The sequence below is a fragment of the Phoenix dactylifera genome, chromosome 15 (assembly GCF_051530095.1).
Source record: "Phoenix dactylifera cultivar Ajwa chromosome 15, Ajwa_hap1_PhDact_Kaust_v1.1, whole genome shotgun sequence".
NCBI classification, from domain to species: Eukaryota; Viridiplantae; Streptophyta; class Magnoliopsida; order Arecales; family Arecaceae; genus Phoenix; species Phoenix dactylifera.
The window spans coordinates 16,672,966-16,692,620 of NC_143204.1; the positions used below are offsets into that span (position 1 = coordinate 16,672,966).

At 40.3% G+C, this 19,655-nt stretch overlaps 2 protein-coding genes across 2 annotated transcripts; both read left to right on the top strand.

The window, feature by feature from the left end:
* The first annotated feature begins 415 nt into the window (after window positions 1–415).
* Window positions 416–4,630, top strand: LOC103704209 (cytochrome P450 85A1-like). Its single transcript, XM_008787405.5, has 9 exons — window positions 416–611; window positions 1,443–1,764; window positions 2,125–2,274; window positions 2,353–2,601; window positions 2,686–2,772; window positions 2,862–2,940; window positions 3,099–3,205; window positions 3,353–3,477; window positions 4,356–4,630. Exons 1-9 carry the CDS (start codon window positions 421–423, stop codon window positions 4,441–4,443), a joined length of 1,398 nt encoding a protein of 465 aa, XP_008785627.2. The 5' UTR covers window positions 416–420; the 3' UTR covers window positions 4,444–4,630.
* Window positions 4,631–15,000: 10,370 nt separating this feature from the next.
* Window positions 15,001–19,216, top strand: LOC103704288 (UDP-arabinopyranose mutase 3-like). The gene is made up of 4 exons (XM_008787517.4): window positions 15,001–15,718; window positions 17,798–18,048; window positions 18,130–18,298; window positions 18,558–19,216. The coding sequence occupies exons 1-4, from the start codon at window positions 15,383–15,385 to the stop codon at window positions 18,912–18,914; spliced, it is 1,113 nt and encodes a 370-aa protein (XP_008785739.3). The 5' UTR covers window positions 15,001–15,382; the 3' UTR covers window positions 18,915–19,216.
* The last annotated feature ends 439 nt before the right edge of the window (window positions 19,217–19,655 follow it).

Here is a 19,655-nt window from a genome sequence, read left to right on the forward strand (position 1 = left end):
TTCAGTTCCCGCTTTTCGTCCTTGCTCCAATGGAGTGGAGACCATGTGCCAACTCACCTGCCTTTGATTCTGGCACAATTTTTACTTTCCTCCCAATATCTCATTGTCTACTTATAAAGGGTCTATGTTGCAAACTGTCATGTGGTCTACCAAACACTTATCTAAACAAAACACTTGGTCCATGCATGCAAAAGGATTGAGCTGGCCAGGATTCGACTATGGGTGCTAGCTGCTTTCAGCCTACTGGAACTCATTGGATTTTTTTATGTTTCACCGGTTATGAAAAGGTTGGGTTTTAGATGCATTGTGCTATCTGGGAGGGCTATATAAAGCTGTGCAATTGAGGCTAGAGAAGAGCATAAACAACCCATCCTATTTCCGGACCTTTTGAGGTGGTCTGAGAGCTGTTGGGGTGGAAAGATGGTGGTCTTGGAGGTGGTTCTTGGGCTGGCTTTTGGGCTGCTGATTATTTTCAGTGGCTTGTTGAGATGGAATGAGGTGAGGTATAGGAAGAAGGGGCTGCCACCAGGGACTATGGGGTGGCCAGTGTTTGGGGAGACCACAGAGTTTCTGAAGCAAGGCCCCAACTTTATGAAGAACCAGAGAGCTAGGTGAGTTGAAGTGGGTGATGGTCTTTTGTGGATTCTGTGAACTTTCTTGTGGACCATGATGTGTTGTATTAGAAGATCCCTTCGAATGATTTTTATGTTTTTATTCTTGTATTTGAATTGGGGGTGCCTAGAGAAAGTTGTTCTTTCTTGCTTCGGTGCATGCAGTTCTTATTCTTTTCTCCTATGGTGTAGGCATTCTATGAGCAAACATTTTAGTTGGTAACTGTAAATTTTTGAGCTAAAGAAGAAACCTCTTTCTTGCATGGAAATATGAATATAGTATCCTTTCTCAAGCCTTTCTTGAGATAAATTCTCTCTGTCTGTCTGTCTGTCCGTCCCTGTCTGTCTATGTGTCTCTCTTGCTCTCTCGCTCTTCCTATGTAGAGTTTAAAGGTGGACTTCTGTTCTAGTGGTTTATACTAGAAACTAGTTTGTCTTATTATATTCAAGCTGTTCTTCCAGGATGAATGCCTGCTAAATGGAATTCCTAATTACTGTTGCAACTGATGCTGTAGGTACTTACAAATTACGTTACTGTTCTTTTGGCTTCTCTTTTTCTGAAGCTACTAATGGGCCTTACCAACTGTATCTCTAGTTCAGATTATTTAGTTTATATATGTGAACATCCTTTTTATTCACAGAACGTGGCCTTTAAGACGAGTTGTTTTAGATGTCTGCAAGCATGAAATCTAAGCATGCCAATCATATATTTCTTCAGAACTTTTATGGTCAAAGTCTATGCATAGTTTCAAGAGCTCGATATCTTATTGGGAGGTAAGGTTCCTTTAACTTCAGTTTAAATTTACTTAAATTTGTTTTTGGCATTCACAGGTATGGGAATTTGTTTAAAACACACATATTGGGAAGTCCTACGGTAGTGTGCATGGATCCAGAGCTCAACAGATATATTCTTATGAATGAAGGGAAGGGCCTTGTTCCTGGTTATCCACAATCCATGCAGGATTTAATGGGTAAATGGAATATTTCAGCTGTTCATGGTTCTCTCCACAAGTCTATGAGGAGTGCTATGCTCAGTCTCATTGGTCCCAGTTTGATCAAAGACCAACTAATTTCAGAGATTGATGAATTCTTGAGATCCTACCTCAGCAACTGGAGTGGCAAAGTCATTGATATCCAGGAGAAAACCAAGGAGGTCGGTAGGACTACACCACCCAATTAAACAACAGAACTCTTTTAGCTCTAGAGATGGCTTTAGAAATCAGTACTCAATGTCTAGTTTTAACTTCAATAACCAAGAAAAAAAGGACCCCATGACACTGACACCACGTATAGAGACGGAGAGAAACATAGAGATTTGCGAAGCTACAGTCCAAGTGTCGTAGTCCTATTTCTGTTCTTGTTATGCTTTACAACTTTGCTTTGAGAGCTAGCAGCGAGACAAAACTCTAAAGAAATAAAAAAGAGAGACGTACTATGCTCACAGAAATTTGTCTGCAATGAAATTAACTAAAAGTTTGGAAAAAAATTGATGCTTTTTGCCCTTCATTTCCAGTTGTGGTGTCTCTCAGCCTTGAAGCTGATTGCTGGCATTGAAATTGGTCCACTTGCCAATGAACTCAAATCAGAGATCATGAACCTAGTTTTAGGAACTCTGTCTCTACCTATAAAATTTCCAGGTACAAATTACCGTCGCGGGATCCAGGTAACTTGGTTTTCTGCCAGCTCTCCTGATCTTTTTACCTGGTTGCTTGTGTTTCATACTAGTGGCCTTCTCCTGCAGGCAAGAAGGAAGATTGTAAGCATTTTGGAAAAATTAATTGAGGAAAGAATAGCCTCACCAAGCTTCCTGAACTGTATGCTTGATTCCCTCCTGAGAAATGATGATGATGCGAAAGGAAAATTCAGTGATGATCAGATTATTGATCTGATCATCACCCTCGTCTATTCAGGGTTCGAAACCGTTTCTACCACTTCAATGATGGCTGTCAAGTACCTAAGTGAGCACCCAAGAGCTCTCGAAGAATTAAGAGTAAGAAAAACGTTGTGGTTCTAGTTATCCTTTCACTGTCTTACATTGTTTTGTTTTTAATTATGTGATTGTTTTGATTTCTAGAATGAGCAATTTGACATCAGAAAAGGGAAGTCACCTGAGGACACGTTGGAATGGAATGATTACAAATCTATGATTTTTACTCGTGCGGTTAGTAGATGAGTTCAACATGGGCTTTCGTTTAGCCTGTAATGTAGGCAGTGCATCAGTTTTATAAACCAGTCTTACGCTTCTTGTAGGTGATCTTTGAAACTTTGAGATTAGCCACAGTTGTTAACGGGGTGCTGAGGAGAACGACACAAGAAATGGAAATGAAAGGTTGGGCAAGCAACTGAATCGAGTATAGCTTTAATGTACTCTGGTTTTTGGTCTCAGAAACTAAAAAAAGGAACTGCTCTATTATATCCTTGAGGCGATTTTAAGCTTTTGTAGTGTTTTAGATCTTGCTCTTTTCTATTATATTCTACTGTTATCAGGATATATTATTCCGAAAGGATGGAGAATCTATGTGTACACAAGGGAGGTCAACTATGATCCTTTCATGTACCCTGAACCTTTGGCCTTCAATCCTTGGAGATGGCTGGTGAGCGAGCATGAGGCTTCCCACCGAAATTTTCTAGTTCTCATCTTATTTTCGATAAGTAACTTTTCTCCTATAAATCACAGAACTGAACTCTCATTTGAAATTAATGAAGCTTCACTCACTGATCTACCCTGTCACCAATAACAGGATAAGAACCTGGAGTCTCACCAATACTTCCTGGCATTCGGTGGAGGTGGCAGGCTGTGCCCGGGGAAGGAACTGGGGTTAGTAGAAATCGCAATGTTTCTTCATCACTTTGTGACTAAATACAGGTGTGGATCCATTATTTTGATTTTTAACTTCTCAGAAGTTCATATTCTTTGGCCCATTTACTTCTACTCCCTTTGGTTCCTCCTCCTTGATTGATCTTCTGTTGTTCTTGGGTTATGTCTTTTTTTCTGCGAGCGGGCTGTTTCTCTTCCTGTTATGGTCTTAACACTCTCCTTTTTGTGATGTTTTTTTGCTTGGGATGGAGGAGAGCTTCCTGCCGTTGTGTTTTTCTTTTTCTTTTGGCACTGCATTGTTCCTACCCTGTTTTCTTTTCAGGGACTAGCCCTCTGTGGGCTGTTTCTCACCTTGTTTTCTGATTTCATTAGTTCAACGAAATGCAGGGTGGTTTATCGCTCAACTATAGTGCATATTATTTAGAATGAATCATAGACACATACATATGTTTGTATATGTACATATGTACATTATATGTACGTACGTACATATGTATATATGTATGTATAGAGACACTATTTAATGACCATGAGTGAGGGTTGATCTTTAGTTTTTCCAGCTCCCGAACTGTAGTACATTAAACCATAAAATAAAGTGCTTGTAGTACATGCTTATAAATAGATATGCTGTAATAAGTGTAATTAAACAGGTCTTAATCTTCTTTCTTCAATAGTTTACTTCACCTTCCATCTAAATAATGAACAAATCACTTGGCCTCATTTTCCAATGCTGCTTCTATCAAATTCTGATCTCTCTCTCTCTCTCTCTCTCTCTCTCTCTCTCTCTCTCTTGTGAGAACGAATTCGAGTCATTTATGCCTATTTACCTTTGCGAACTCTCTGTTCATTTATCATAGCCTTCTCTTCTTTTTTTTTTGAGAAATGTGTTAATTTATCATATCATTCCATGGATGTCATTGCTGCAGATGGGAAGAAGTTGGAGGTGACAGATTACTGAAATTTCCAAGAGTTGAAGCACCTAACGGGCTGCATATCCGGATATGGGATTACTGAAGTCATATTATATACAGAGTTAGAAATGTTTACTCACAAATGAGCCAAGGCAAATGTCTGCCAATCTTTTGTAGCTGAATCAAGAAAATAAAACTACCATCATACCTGAATCTTCTTTTCTTCCTATCTGCACAACGAAATGTGTCATTGGGAGCTAAACAAAACAATGGTAATCTTACAGCACATATGGGCAGGATTTTTTTCCAGACACAACATCGAAGGTTGCGGATGAACATGTCCCAACCTTGCTACATATTGGCAGGACTTTCTTGGTGCTCTTGTCCCACCATAAGCCTTTTAAACTATTAGGCCTGCCTTACTAAAGAAGAACCAAAGCCATTTGCTAAAGAGGCGATTGATGAGATATTTTGGCTATTTCAAGTTGGTTCTGCATAAAAAGATTATCCTAAGTGTGGCCAACCACATGATGTAATATTCTTCGGTGATCGAGGTCTTGCATAAGTGATGTCTGAAGGGAAAAAAAAAATCCCATAATGCACCTGCTTCCATGATCTTGCCAGACCTTTGTATTGGGCTTGGTGGAAAGACAATGCTTTGAAAGTAGGCTGGAGGGATTAATGCAATCCTCCTGCAAGTGATCATCTAAGTGTTTCCTAAACCTTTAGATCCCATGTCCATGTGTCAATAACTTTAGTCTGCAATTACACAATTCCAATCCCCAAGCATGCAAGAAGTACTGCTTTTATATACATACCTACGTATGTGTGTATTATCAATCCTAAGAATTCCTTCATAGAAGAAAGATGTATGAGTGCTTTTATTCCTAATGCCTGGCTTTCTTTGTCACACCTCAGATCAGGCATCCAAGTCCGAAATGCGACATGGCTGCACATTTTTTAGAGCAGATCCCTAGAGAATATGCTAGGCCTCAAAATTTATCACAACTTCAATATCTGTGAAACAAAATGATCTCATTTTATGACAGATAACAAAATTGTTCCAATTACAAAATTTAATCTTTCAACCAATATCAGTGATGTTTTATCTAATCATCTACTCCATCTATGATTTCAACCATAGCCATATGCTATGCAACCTACAACTCTGAAAAAGAGATAGAGGAAGGAAGTTGTGAGCTTTACAATCCGTATCCCAAACTACATACCATAAGTAATAAGAAAATAATCAATTAATAATGCTAGATAAATGAATATTGTATCAATAGTCAAAAAAACTCATAAATAACATGCACATAAGTTCTCATGATCATCTTTTCAAAGAAGTGTGTGTGTGTGTATATCATATATAACCAATTGTTTAACAATAATTTTTTTATGTCATGTTATTCGTTTCTCATTAATTTGATTTCCCGCTTCTTATCAAAATTTTTTTCGGGCTTTGCACTAACTAAGATCATAACTCAGTCCAAGACTGATACCGTACTATGTTATAGCTTGTGGTGGTTATCTAACCCACGTTATAGCCCGAGGTGACTATCAAATCCCCCGTTATAGCCCGTAGTTGTTATAAAATCCCATGTTATAGCCCGTGGTGGCTATCCAACCCATGTTATAACTTGTGGTGGCTATTAAAATCCCACGTTATAGCCTCGTGGTTGCTTTCCATATGTCAGCCCATGGCGTTATGACGAAGTTAGTCCAAATTATATCTTATCGGTTTAATTTACAAGTTACTCTTGTCAAATCAATTATCATATATATAATGAATTTCTCTCAAATTCAAGATATCTTTGTTTATATAATCATGTGCTCAACATGTGATACGTATAATAACTATACAAATATATTTGTACTGAAAATTATTTAAAAATATATCGTCACATGCCAAACTGATACAAATCTCGCAATGTAAATCCAGCAATACAAACCAATAAACACACACATATATATATATATATATATATATATATATATGGTGATTCAAGTGTATGAAATTCTTACCAAGACTGACTAACACAATGATCATTGACTCGCTTTAGGATCTACGAGCTAGAGTACAGAGTATTCCGATCAGAATCTTCTTATATAGATGACTCTCCCTCTACAGAATCAAATTTGATTATTAAAAAAAAGTCAAACAGTGGACTAGTAATCTAGACTGCCTACCGACGTCTTCTAGGAGTCCATCACACGGTCCTCCGAGTCCCTGTCACCACCTACCTGAGTCAACTAAAGAGAAAAAGACACCAAGAGAGAGAGAAAGAGGAAGAAGAAAGAGAGAGAAATTGGAACGAAAAAATAAAGGGAGGAGAGAGAAAGAGAGAAGAGGGGAGAAGAGAGAGAAATCCTTTCTCTCCTCTCTTCACGAATGGGGAGGCTCGTCCTCCCCTTCTCCTTTCCTTTTCCCCCTTTTCTCTATAGGTCCAAGGGGGTAACCATGGCGGCCCAACCCCCACTCGTTGATGGCCATAGCCCCGGCCAAACTAGCAGTTGGCGGTGGCTAAGCTTGGAGGAAGAAGAAGGTGAAACAGGGACTATCCTGTTCTATGCATTCCAGCAGCTCGTCGGCCCTAGATCAAGCAGTGGCGACAACGATGAAGCTGAAAAACCAAGAGGAAGAAGAAGCTTGACCCATTACCTCAGTCCGACGGAGTTTCGGCGGCATTTCCAACAAGGAATTAATGAGGAGATTTGGAGAAGCTTAGGATTCACAGCTATATCTTGAGAGATTGGTGATAAAATTCAGCAGAGGAGGAGGGTTAAATAGATGAAGCCCCCGAGTTCTAGATGAACTCAGATGTTCTTCGATCCTGCCAAAATTGGAAGAGGAAAAAGACTCTGGTTTGGAGTCTTCTTCTCTTTCTCCTACTACAACAGAGTATGCTCTGGCTAATGGGCTTATTCTTCTCAGGCAACCCATTAGCCCTTGTTTCTCGGGCTGGGCTCGGTCACTTCGGGCCGGCCCACGAGCCCAAAATTTGGGTTATTACATTTTTTGTCTATAGAAACCAGACAGCCATAGGCTAAGAAGACCTATCAAACTTGAAGTGACCCAAAAATTTATGCTAGGACTGAAGCCATTAACCTGTGATCCATCAAAGGTGTTGTTAATTTTGGGATATATTACTTTTTAACTTTTTTGGTTGTAGTCGTGCTAGAACAGTGTGAATTACCCAACTTGACAAAAGAAAAAGGGGGGGAGGTTGATAATTTCCAAATAAACTAAATGTGATAAATGAAAAATAGATTGGTGAACCAAAGGATCCCATTTATAAAAGGTAATAAAAATCCAGCCATTATAATATGGATATGAATTCTCTTGTAAATGAATAAGCACAATGAAATTGGGTTGATCCAGCATATTGATTTCATCACTTACTATCTCAATTATTCATTTTGTTTTTTGTAACTAAAATCTTGAAATTTAGCTCATAATTCATAGTATTAAGACCCAAATGTGTTTTGCTGCCTCTGCATGCAGCCCATCCATGTTTAGCTTCTACCCATGCACTGAACTTGGCTAGTTCATGTCAATGTGCTCATCACCATCTGAGCATCCCATCACCCAATCTTTGAACCTTGAACTCAGCCTTGGAAACCTGAAACCCAATCAGGGCCCAATATACTGCCTCGCATGACCCTTTGTCACTGACACTAATAAGCTCATGGTCAGATCACATATAGGTAGGGGTCGCAAAATCTGACCTAGACCCGCCAACCACCATGAACCCAGGCTTACATGGGGCCTTTTTGTACTTAGGTTGGTTCCTGGTTGACCCAAAATCAACTCAGTTATAAAAAGATAGGTTTCGGTTCAGTCCCCAGGACCTGACAAACTTGCCAGGTCAAGTTTCTAATTTTTTAAATATGATTTAGTTTACCTTTTCAAAAAAAAAAAAAAAAGTTTATGAAGAATCGCAGGATCAATAACCATAGCTCCACAGAGTACAGCAGAATTCTCAGGTACTGTCTATTGATAGGATGGGCCATGGGGTCTGAGGATATGAGATTGTATTTTAAGCAAATTTTATTTTTAATTATTTAATAACTATCACATATCCTAAATTTTTAAGTTTATTGTAATTGTAATAATATATTTGAAATTAAATTTGATTTTTTTTTATTTGCGATCTTTGAGTATGATTTTTTTTTTTTCAGTTGTATGTAGGATTGATGAATGGAAATTTAAATAGGTTAATATGCGGGTATAGGTTTATATAAAATAAATAAATAGGTTAATATCAAAAATTTTCGATCGAAACCTAAGCCGATCCGATATATTGCCTCTGCTACATATAGGCCTTAATGGATCTTGGATTGGCTAGAAGTCAAAGATGAAATATGGGTTTGGCTTGAAAAAATAAAGCACAAACTTTCTGGTTGGTAACTTTCTGTCGAACAAGTTTTTCTTCAATACAGCCAAAATAAGGCAATAGTCCACCTAATCCCAATGTCATGGTCCCAATGAGCTTTCCACAGCCTTGTCTCAGTCCATCTTGAAGGCACTCCTTGCTACTTGCTAGTAACTAGGACTGTTGAATTTGAGAGATGCTTGCTCGTCAGCTCTTTTCAATTGAAAATCTGAGTCAAATTTAGCTTGCATGATTAGTACATGAGCAGAGCTAGAACTAAGCTTGGTTCGGGCCCAATTCAGCTAAGCTAGAAACTTATTTATATAAACAATTTATGCATATTAGCTATTATTTTATAATTATTGTATATAAATTCGACTATATACTTTATATTAATTATTTGAAAATAGAGTTAGTGATTTTAAAATCAACGATAGACTATTGAAATTGAAGATCCAAATAATTGAATATGATCTCTACTACGATAAAATGCTTAGAAACTAAAATTATATATTTTAGTAGTCTTTAATCTATACAACAAGTTAGTACAAAATAAATAGTATCAATTATGCTAATAGAAGAAAATAATTATAGGATTATGTGTGTGTGTATATATTGAACAAATATTTGAGATGTTGCTTGATTAAGTATCTGCCCATGGACATAGGTCAACAGAATGAACCATATAAATATTATGTTCTTATTCTTTTTTTTTCTTCTTATTTTGTTATTATTCCTACCTGACGTAATATTACTAAACATAAAACGAGTTTTACTATCATGGAGTTATGTTGATTCTAATTATTGACATTATATTTCCTTTTTCCTCTTTTGTGAAGAAATGTACTTTTTTCATTGAGTTCATATAACACAAACTGGCGCTGCCAAGAACATGAACTATAGTTTCATTGTTATCTAAAGATCTGCTAAGATTAGACAAAACCCACAAAGATTACCATAAAACCAACCCAATCCAATTCAACCTTAGCCCTATCTTGCCGTTCTTAACAACTTAGAAACCATGAAATTGAACCCAAAGCATTAGAAAGCCAAGCTCCAAAAAAATCATTCTTCACCTGTATTAATACATCAACTTAAAACTGCAGAAAAGGATCCAAGTTGACGTGTTGTTACTCGTTTTCAACCTCCACACTCCAGAGCTGAGCTGTGCTTATTCTCTTATAATTTTTTTCTCTCTGTCCAAAGCCACACATTTGATGATGCACACAAAGTACTATATATTTATTTATTTATTTATTTATTCTGCCGGCCTCTTTCCATGCTCCGATATCGTAGCCTCGGCTATGCTCCCATCATCTTAATTCTTCACGCCTTGCATGGGGACAAACGTTCTTGGAATGAGACCAACCTTTTGATCACACCTAATTCATACTTTAGGAACACTCACATGAGCTCCATCTCTCACTAATGGCTCCTTTCCTCTCCCTAACAGCTCACTGCCATTTTAATGAAGTCTGCTTCCAGATGGAGTGTGTCTTAAGAACTCCTGCAAAATCTCCAGGGAATCAGATAGCTGAACAGCTCTCCAATGGAACCATAAGTATTTGCAGCAAGACCAATTTGTAAAATCTTTTCATTACTCCCCCTCTCATTGTGTTAAATGCACAAGAATATTTGGCTTTCTACTACTGAAGCTTATGATAGATCCTTTCTGTAATTAGGATAGAACATCTGATTAAAAAAAACTACCAAGACCTAAAGTCCAAACTGCAGACACTTTTCTCTAAGAAATTAGACTGTTGAGGTAATAAGGAAACACTTTTTTAAGTCAAGAACATGCCGTGCTTCTGCCTTGGAAGTCAAGAACCATATTTGAGCTAGCAATACAAGTTAATCACGAAACACGAGTCAAGAAAGTAGAACAAACTAGTCTCAATTCTCCCACGATCCTTCCATGGAAGATCTTCACCTAAAAGAATAAGAAATCCCTACTTTCCAGGACTTGTTCTGAACCCATCCAAAGTCCGGTCCATGTCAGACCGGCCGGCCGACGAGTCAGCTTCCAGGGAACCACAGCTCATGCAATTTTTTCACCATGACGGTGAACTTACCGCTCTTATTCTCCGCTTGCCGACAGGCGGAACGGAATATCGTATTCCGCCACGCCGCGATTAGCGGCTTCTCATGCGGCCCGCGTGATCCGAGCCCCCGAGCCGCCACGGACGGTTCAGATTCTAATTTAAAACATCTAACGGTTGAGAGGCCGTTTCCGAGCCGCCGTGGAGTCGTGTTAGGGATATCGTCCTTGTACGAGCCTAGATCCAGCCTGCTCCGGTGAGATGGAAAGGAGTGAACGCACACTACCGTTTCCTCCAAAAGTCCGCCCCGTGTATTGAAGTCCGCCATGCTCTGTTTTTATGATGGGACTTTGCATGTTTTATATATAAAATCTAGATGTCCATATATATATATATATATACACTCTTTATTATCTAACTAAATAAAATAAGATAAAGTAACAAAAGATAAAAAGGAATCAATTAATGCATAACGAGCATTAAGATTAGCATAATATTGTCAAGAATAAATTTTCTTCAAAATTTTAAAATAAAAATATAATTCTAACTAAAATATTATAGTATATATTTATTATAGAAATTTTAATGAAGTAGTCAGTGCATGAAATAGGCAGCGCACTAAACAATCTAACATCACCCACTTAAGATAATTGAGAGGGAAAATACTTGCTCTTTAGTTAACATAAATTTTTTTTTGTTAGCTTGCTAATTTTCTTCTTTATTTAAAATATCGATAATTTTGGCAAAAATTTTAAAACTTTTTATCTAAAATGTTAACAAAACCTAAAGTAGAATATGATAAAATTTAAAACTATCGTCTTCTAATACAGTATATGTATGGTAGATTTCAGCAATAATTATACACAATATCAAGAAAAATAAAAAATTTAACTGAGAATCTTTCTTTCACCATCAGTATTTTATGTGCAATTAATACAATAGTTAAATTAATATTTTGCACATAATTTTATCAATTTATGTATATAGTTTTGCCTAAATATAAAATAATTGAAATCAAAGAGCAGGCACAAAATCTTCAATCAAGATGAGGTTTATATAATGGCACTTAATGCATGGCAGATATTAATTAGTTTTTTTTGGTGAAAACGGCATTTTATATAGCTCTAACTTAAGTACATCCAGCCATATCAAAAGAAAGCAAAGAGTAAAAGGTGGGAGGAATATCTCCTACAGATGTCCATATGATCTTCCTGGAGTGCCGGGCAACAAATGAGGCAACCCAGTCTGCTACACTGTTCGTCTCCCAAAAAACATGTGAAACCTGAAAATCGCTCAGCTCCTGAGCTAATCACTGAATCTCACGAATGAGGGGATGACCATCACCATATCTTTCCACTCCCCGAATCCAATCGATCATCACAGAGGAATCTCTCTCAAGACATATATGCTCAGCACGGAGTACCTGCCTCGCATAGGATATACCCTCCCAGGCTGCCTGCAACTTTGCCCCAACTACGATAAGTCCCGGTGTACGACGCCCACCAGCTGCAATCAACCTACCCAGATGGTCTCTGACGACAAAGCCAACTCCTCTTGACAACCCATCTACCTACATATTACCATCAAAGTTCACTTTGAGATGACCAAGGGGTGGGGGTACCCAAGAAACTAGGGCGAACCTGGGGCTGTGACAGCGGAAAGAGTACCCCAGGTGTCCCTGGCCATCTCAGAAGAGAAACTAATGGCAGATGTAGCAACCTCTCTTGCATAAAGCATGGCTCTGTCCACCACCCTCCACGGGGGTAACCGTCTGCCCTCAAAGAGGCCAGCATTCCTGTCCAACCAAATAAAATAAGCCAAATATACCCAGCAAATGCCGGCCACAACAGTGCTAGGCCTCCTCATGGAAACCCTCATCTAGTGAATCAAATCCTGTATTGACTCAACTGAATGGGATAATAAGGATGGTGATAGGCGCCAAATCTTCCTAGCTCTGGGACACTGTAGAAGAACATGATCAATCGTCTCCTCGGTCTCCCTACACTCCTCACAACACTAAGTGATCCTCATACCTCGCCGTACTAGCAAGCTCCTGGTCGGTAGGCAGCCCCATGCCACCTTCCAAATGAAGAGTGCCACACGCGGGTGAATCCGCATCTTCCAAATCCATCCTCCCTCTATCTGCCGGGCTAGCTCTTGGCTCAAGAATGTGTGAATATCCCTGGCTCGCACCTGCGATCGCCTTGACGGCATCCAGACTAGTCTATCCGGCCCCTCCCGGGCAGGGACAGGTAGGGCCAGGATCATCTCTGCCAACTGCTCCCCAAAAGTCTCTTTGATCAACTCCACCCTCCAGCGATCGCCCCCGGGCTCCATCAGATCTCTGACTCTGAGGTCTGCTAACCTTGACGTATTCTCCATAACCGGTAATCTACTGATAGGCTACTCCGTCACCCAGCAATCCTCCAACACATCAATGGACCGACCATCACCAATGGCCCATCTAATCGTGGGAAACACCAACCCTGCTCTAGCACAAATCTCCCTCCAGACCGGTGAATGACAACGTCCAACACGGGCCCCAGGCACTAGGACGCCATACTTGGCCCTCATCAGTGAGGACCACATGCCACTAGGCTCCAACACAACTCTAGTAGCGTGCCGTGCCGCTAGAACCTCCCGTCTCGCCACCAAGGACTGCACCCCCAAACCAACATATCTCGTTGGCTGACATACAACCTCCCATGCCATAAGAGGGATGCCCCCTGCCTCCGTTCCTCCCCCAAATAAAGTTCTTGTAGATCTGCTCCATTTTCCTCACTGTCACTACTAGGATAAGAGAGTTAGATACTAGGTAGATAGGGATCGAGGAAAGAACTGACCATACCAGAATAATTCTGCCCATCATGGAGAGTGAATGTATTTGCCAACCCTCCAGCCTGTGTCTGATACTGATCTCGAGGGAAGAGCAATCGCTGCTGCATAGATGCTGACCGGATAGCGGCACTCCCAAATAACTCAATATGCCCTTCTGCTCTCCCACTCCCAGAATCTCCAATATGGAGGTTTTCACAACCAGTTTGGTCTTCGGGCTGAAACGAATTGCTGACTTAGATAAGTTGACCCGTTGACCAGATATAGAACAATAGTCTCGAAGAATCCTCCAAATAATCCATGCAGCCTGCCTAGTCGTCGGGGCTAACAAGAGACAATCATCGGCGAAGAGCAGATGAGAAATCGGTGTGGCCTCCGGCACCGGCCTATAAACCTCCAGCTCCTGCGAGATCGCTGCATGCCGAAGGGCCCGGAAAAGTGCATTTGCGCATATAATAAAAGTAATGGAGAGAGGGGGCAGCCCTGACGCAATCCACCAGAAGACACAAAATACCGTGATGGCGTTCCATTTACCAGGATAGCGAAGGAGGGGGCTCTGATGCATCCCATAACCCATCTGATCCATACCTTAGGAAAGCCAAACCCCTGCAAAGACTGCTGCACAAAATTCCATCTCATCCTATCATAGGCCCTCTCCATGTCAAGCTTGATCCCCATTAAACTCCTCCTACTCGAGGCCCTACCAAGATCAAACATAAACTCCTGGGCAATAAGGACATTATCTGTAATACTCCGCCCTCCCACAAAAGCCTCTTGCTCCGGGCTGATCGGTCTCGGTAGAATATCCCTCAAACTCAAGGCTAGTAACTTCGTCGTCGCCTTGTACAGGGTAGTACACAGACTGATCGGGCGAAGGTGACTAGGCTCAAAAGCATCCTGTCGCTTCGGTATTAGGGTGACTAGGGTCCTCTGCCAATCTGTAGACATCACGGTTGTACTGAAATACTACTGTATGGCAACCGTCACACTCTGTCCAACAATCATCCAGTGCCTCCGAAAGAATAACGGTGGAAAGCCGTCCGGACCCGGTGCCTTGTCCCCCTTAAGGGACCACATCACCTCCTGAATCTCCCTCTCCGATACCGGCCTAATCAGTGCTGTTGTATCTTTCTTCGCCACCCATATCAGTGGTGGCACAATACCCTCTGAAGTCCCGGTGCCCGTCTGCTCAGCCCATCTGGCCCTGAAAAAGCCCTCCAACACCCTTCGAATCATTTCTGAGTCCTCCACTAGCTATCCATCCTCATCCCTGATCGTTCTGATCCTGTTCCGATTCCTCCTGATCATTGCCGTCTGGTGGAAAAATCTAGTATTCCGGTCTCCCTCCTGGATCCATTGTACCATCGATTTCTATCTCCAAAAGATCTTCTGCTATCTCAAAAAAGAATCATGTAGGGCTAGAAGTGACCTAAGCTTCCCCATCTCCTCATCTGCCAAACCTCCCTCCACTTCAATAGAAAGCATTTCCCCTTCCCTTTACCATTCGTTTCTCTAGATGGAAGAGACCTTGTCGGTCCGGACGGCCCGGCCGTCCAACCCCCCGTAGACCAGCAAAAGAAAACCGCGTCGCCGCTCGCCAACCATACCCCACCCCGCCGGCCCCCAATCCACGTGCCCGACACGTGCTCCCTTCTCCGTTTTATTCCCCGACTCTCTCTTCTCGCTTTCCTCGCCCCTTTAGACTCCTCTGCTCTCTCTCCCTCCCCCTCGATCGCTCGCTCGCTCTCTCTCTCTCTCTCGATCTCGGAAAAGCTTCGATCTTTGGAGAGCAATGGCGGGCAGCGGGAGCTACGGCAAGGTGCCGAGCACTCCATTGCTGAAGGACGAGCTCGACATCGTGATTCCGACGATCCGGAACCTGGACTTCCTCGAGATGTGGCGCCCCTTCTTCCAGCCCTACCACCTCATCATCGTCCAGGACGGGGACCCCTCCAAGATGATCAGGGTCCCCGAGGGCTTCGACTACGAGCTCTACAACCGGAATGACATCAACCGCATCCTCGGCCCCAAGGCCAATTGCATCTCCTTCAAGGACTCCGCCTGCCGCTGCTTCGGCTTCCTCGTCTCCAGGAAGAAGTACATCTTCACCATAGACGACGATTGCTTCGTGAGTGATGAATTGATGAACCCTTCCCTTCCCTTCCCCTGTTGCTTGTTTCTTGGTTCTCGGTTTTGGTTTGGATCTTGGGTTTGGGGTTTTGGGAGAAAGGTGTTATCATTTTCCTTTTTTTTCCGAGGGAATACTATTGTTGAATTGGATTGGTATGTGGCGAGGAGGAATGCTTTTGTTTGCTCAAGTTTGGGGAAATATGAGGTTGCTTTTGTGTTCTGTAGATCAAAAATTTCATGTTGCTTTTAAAAATCGTTTTTTCATTTCTCACACGGGTGTTTCTTAATGATTCTTTGGGGTTTTCTTGTATTGGTTATTCCTGAGTATTTTGTGAAGGTATTTATTGTTCTGCGGGTTTTATTACAAAATTAGAGTGTTCATGGGCTCTGCTCGTTACTTTAATTTTGCTCAACGTTAAAATACCTTCTCTTTTGATGGATCCAATATTTTCTTGTATTTCATATTTTTTGGTAAATTTTTCTGCATCTTTGTTGACTTCTGAAGTTGATGATGTTTCTTTTCTATTCTTTTTAAAATAAATTCTTGTGATCATGGTTATTGGTTTAATTATATAGAGGGTTTTTGTAGCACTTCTTTTAACCTTTCAGTGTAATGCGCATACGTGGTATTGATTTTCCTTGTTCAAAATTTAGGAGCGTGTAGCAAGAAGTTTTTGCCACAGATAATTGCAGTTGATCTTCCCTGTTGATATTATAGAAATTGGAGGTTTTTTGTTGGATATTTAGTTGTCTGTTTAGAAACTGATGTTTCCATGATGAGTTGTAATGAATGTATGCTATTATCCATTACCATAGATCTCCAACTTCCTTAAGGAAAATACTATTCCCCTTATTTTTTCTATTTTGAAATTGATAGCTTTGGCTTCTTGTTCAATCTGCAATATCTTTTGATTTTTGTGTATTGGTCAGTCTGTCGTCGTATTGGTCATAGGATCTTAGTTATTGACACAGACACCTGGATTCTTTGACTTAGGGTGGTTGATTCTGAAAGTGGGTCGTTTTATGTTTTGGGTATATCTCGTAACTTAAAGATTAATCAACGTCTGGATGGATCTAATACAGTATAAGAATTACAGACAAGTTAAACGTACAAGTTCCTTTTGATTTTTGAAGCATGCAAGAAACAGAAACATCTCAGAGATCATTGTTAATGCGGTACTTGTTTTTTTTTTAAAAAATAGACATGTCTTTCATATATGATATTAAGAGAATCCTGTAATGGGCAAGGCACCTGCATAACATGTTTTAATTTTAAGATTTACAATCCACATAATTTGGCTTGCCTCATCCATTTCTTATTTGTCTATGAAAACTTTGCTCGTCCTGTTGGATTTGGCCCTCTTGTTGCTTCTTTTCTGTATGACATTCGTTATTCTTATAACTCTTCTGTTTGATGCTATCAGGAGAGATGTACTAGTCGCTAGGTTTTCTACAAAACTATTACACATCTTGTATCATGTTTTCCGACATGAACAACTAATGATGAATGATCCTCCTTTGATATTATAATATAGTAATAGTCATGATTTTTGCATGCTTAGACAGTAATAGAGTAAGAGCAGTTATTATCATTATATTAATATTCCCATGGCTAGTGAGACAAGCAGATCTGTGTAAGTGTACAATGTCAAACCATATGAGCATCATCAGTAATTTTCTTGTAGATGTGCCCTTATAATTCATTTTTGGCTGTTGACTAATATGATTGCAATGTGAAGAATGAACAGGCATCTTAAAAATTTGAGCCCATAGTTTTGGATTGAAAAATGTAAAATACAATGCTTTGTTTGTGGTTAGCAGATTGCTGATTTTCCTTATAATTTACTTTTGCCAGTTCTAGACTTGATTATGTTCTTTCTTGTATTTTAAATTGATTGGCTTCATTTTAAAGGATGCATGATCTTATGCTAGAACCAGTTGACTTTTTGCCCAACCATGCTTTCTTTCATCAATATCACATAAGAGTAACAGAGCTTTATTACATAGTTCATTCTTAATATGAATATGATTGAGCTTTTGTTAATCTAAGAAATGTTCTCTGTTCTTTTTTGAATAGGTTGCCAAGGATCCAAGTGACAAAGAGATCAATGCACTTGCGCAGCATATAAAGAATCTTCTTAGCCCTTCGACCCCTTTCTTCTTTAATACTTTGTATGATCCTTTCTGCGAAGGTGCAGATTTTGTTCGTGGATATCCTTTCAGTCTCCGTGAAGGTGTTCCAACTGCTGTGTCTCATGGCCTTTGGCTCAACATTCCAGACTATGATGCACCCACCCAGCTTGTGAAGCCCCTTGAGAGAAATACCAGGTAGCAGATCCTAACATGGGAGTATTGTTGTAGAAGTTAAAACTGCTTTGAAACTCATATTCTATGTTGTCTTTTGAACAGGTATGTGGATGCAGTTCTCACAATTCCAAAGGGAACTTTGTTTCCCATGTGTGGGATGAATTTGGCTTTCAATCGTGAGCTGATTGGCCCTGCAATGTACTTTGGACTCATGGGTGATGGCCAGCCTATAGGCCGTTACGATGATATGTGGGCAGGATGGTGTTCTAAGGTCAGCCATTTTAAGTTTTGATTTCATGCATTGTGCTGGTATCTTATTTCTGATCTAGATTATGATAACTTTGTGGTTTCAAGTTCTTATTTCGCAAAGTGGTTCTTACTGCTGACAATGATATAGAACGCCATAAAGAATTGTATCATGTCTTTATGCACTTGATCTTCTTGTGGTAGTCAGCGATCATCAAAAGAAGTCCTCTAATTCTGGGGAACATATTCTGACATTGCCGATCTATTATGTTGTGATTTTGCAGGTGATCTGTGATTACTTGGGATTGGGAGTCAAGACAGGCCTGCCTTATATATGGCATAGCAAGGCAAGCAATCCATTTGCGAACCTCAAAAAGGAGTACAATGGAATCTACTGGCAGGAAGAGATAATACCTTTCTTCCAATCTGTAACCTTTCCGAAGGAGTGCACCACTGTTCAGAAATGCTACATTGAGCTCTCCAAGCAGGTTAAGGCAAAGCTTGGGAGGCTGGACTCTTACTTTAACAAGCTAGCAGATTCCATGGTTGCATGGATCGAGGCCTGGGATGAATTCAGCGCATCTGGAAAAGTGGGAGCTGCAGCTGCTGAAGTCCCCAATGGCCCGGCTAAGGGGAAATAGATTAGATAGCATGGACTTATATCATTTAGACTATCTCCCTTCTCTTTAGTGCCTCACACTTTTAGCCTACTGTAGGCGAACTCTAACTTTTCCGACAATTCTCTCAACCCCATTGCAGAGGCTTAAAAGTCATTGTTTAGTGGTAGGTTAATGTACTGCTTTCTTACTTTGAGATGAGAATAAGGAATCATTTGATCTGAGAGCTGGCTATAGGGTAGCATGGTGTTGTGAACTGATAGCATGTGATCGGGTTGTATTGAATCTTATGTTTTTCAGGTTTAAATATCGGAATTGGATTTGCACTTTGGCCTACCATTCCTTGAGATGTTCTGACATAACCTTGTTCTTTTTTTTTTTTTGACTGTTAACTTAGGGAAAACTTATTGATTGTGATATTTTGTGGAAGACAATTCTGCAGTGTGCATCCATTCAAATTTCACATTGCTTTTCCAGTGTTTCGCAACTGTTATGTAACCTGCAACTCTATGGTGGCCCTCTTCCAAGCTAACGAAGACAGAGCTGGCAGCTTGGCATTAGTTAACATGACTCGAGGGCCTCAGGTTGGCAGCACTGCATTGCAGTATTAGCTTTCATTCGACTGAGAACTGTTTTGATCTTTAGCGGACATCCAGCAAGATAGACCTGTCCGTTTGACTTTGAGAACTGACTCTGTTTTGATCTTTAGTGAACATCCAGCAAGATAGACCTGTCCATTTGATTTTGAGATCTGACTCCTAAGAT

What these genes read in the sequence shown, in the direction of transcription:
- LOC103704288 (XM_008787517.4), top strand. Translation starts at nt 15,383, where the DNA reads ATGGCGGGCAGCGGGAGCTACGGCAAGGTGCCGAGCACTCCATTGCTG. An exon ending in CCCCTTGAGAGAAATACCAG is followed by an intron (nt 18,049 to 18,129) that starts GTAGCAGATCCT and finishes TCTTTTGAACAG; the next exon opens with GTATGTGGATGCAGTTCTCA. An exon ending in GGGCAGGATGGTGTTCTAAG is followed by an intron (nt 18,299 to 18,557) that starts GTCAGCCATTTT and finishes GTGATTTTGCAG; the next exon opens with GTGATCTGTGATTACTTGGG.
- LOC103704209 (XM_008787405.5), top strand. Translation starts at nt 421, where the DNA reads ATGGTGGTCTTGGAGGTGGTTCTTGGGCTGGCTTTTGGGCTGCTGATT. An exon ending in ATGAAGAACCAGAGAGCTAG is followed by an intron (nt 612 to 1,442) that starts GTGAGTTGAAGT and finishes TGGCATTCACAG; the next exon opens with GTATGGGAATTTGTTTAAAA. An exon ending in ACAAGAAATGGAAATGAAAG is followed by an intron (nt 2,941 to 3,098) that starts GTTGGGCAAGCA and finishes TACTGTTATCAG; the next exon opens with GATATATTATTCCGAAAGGA.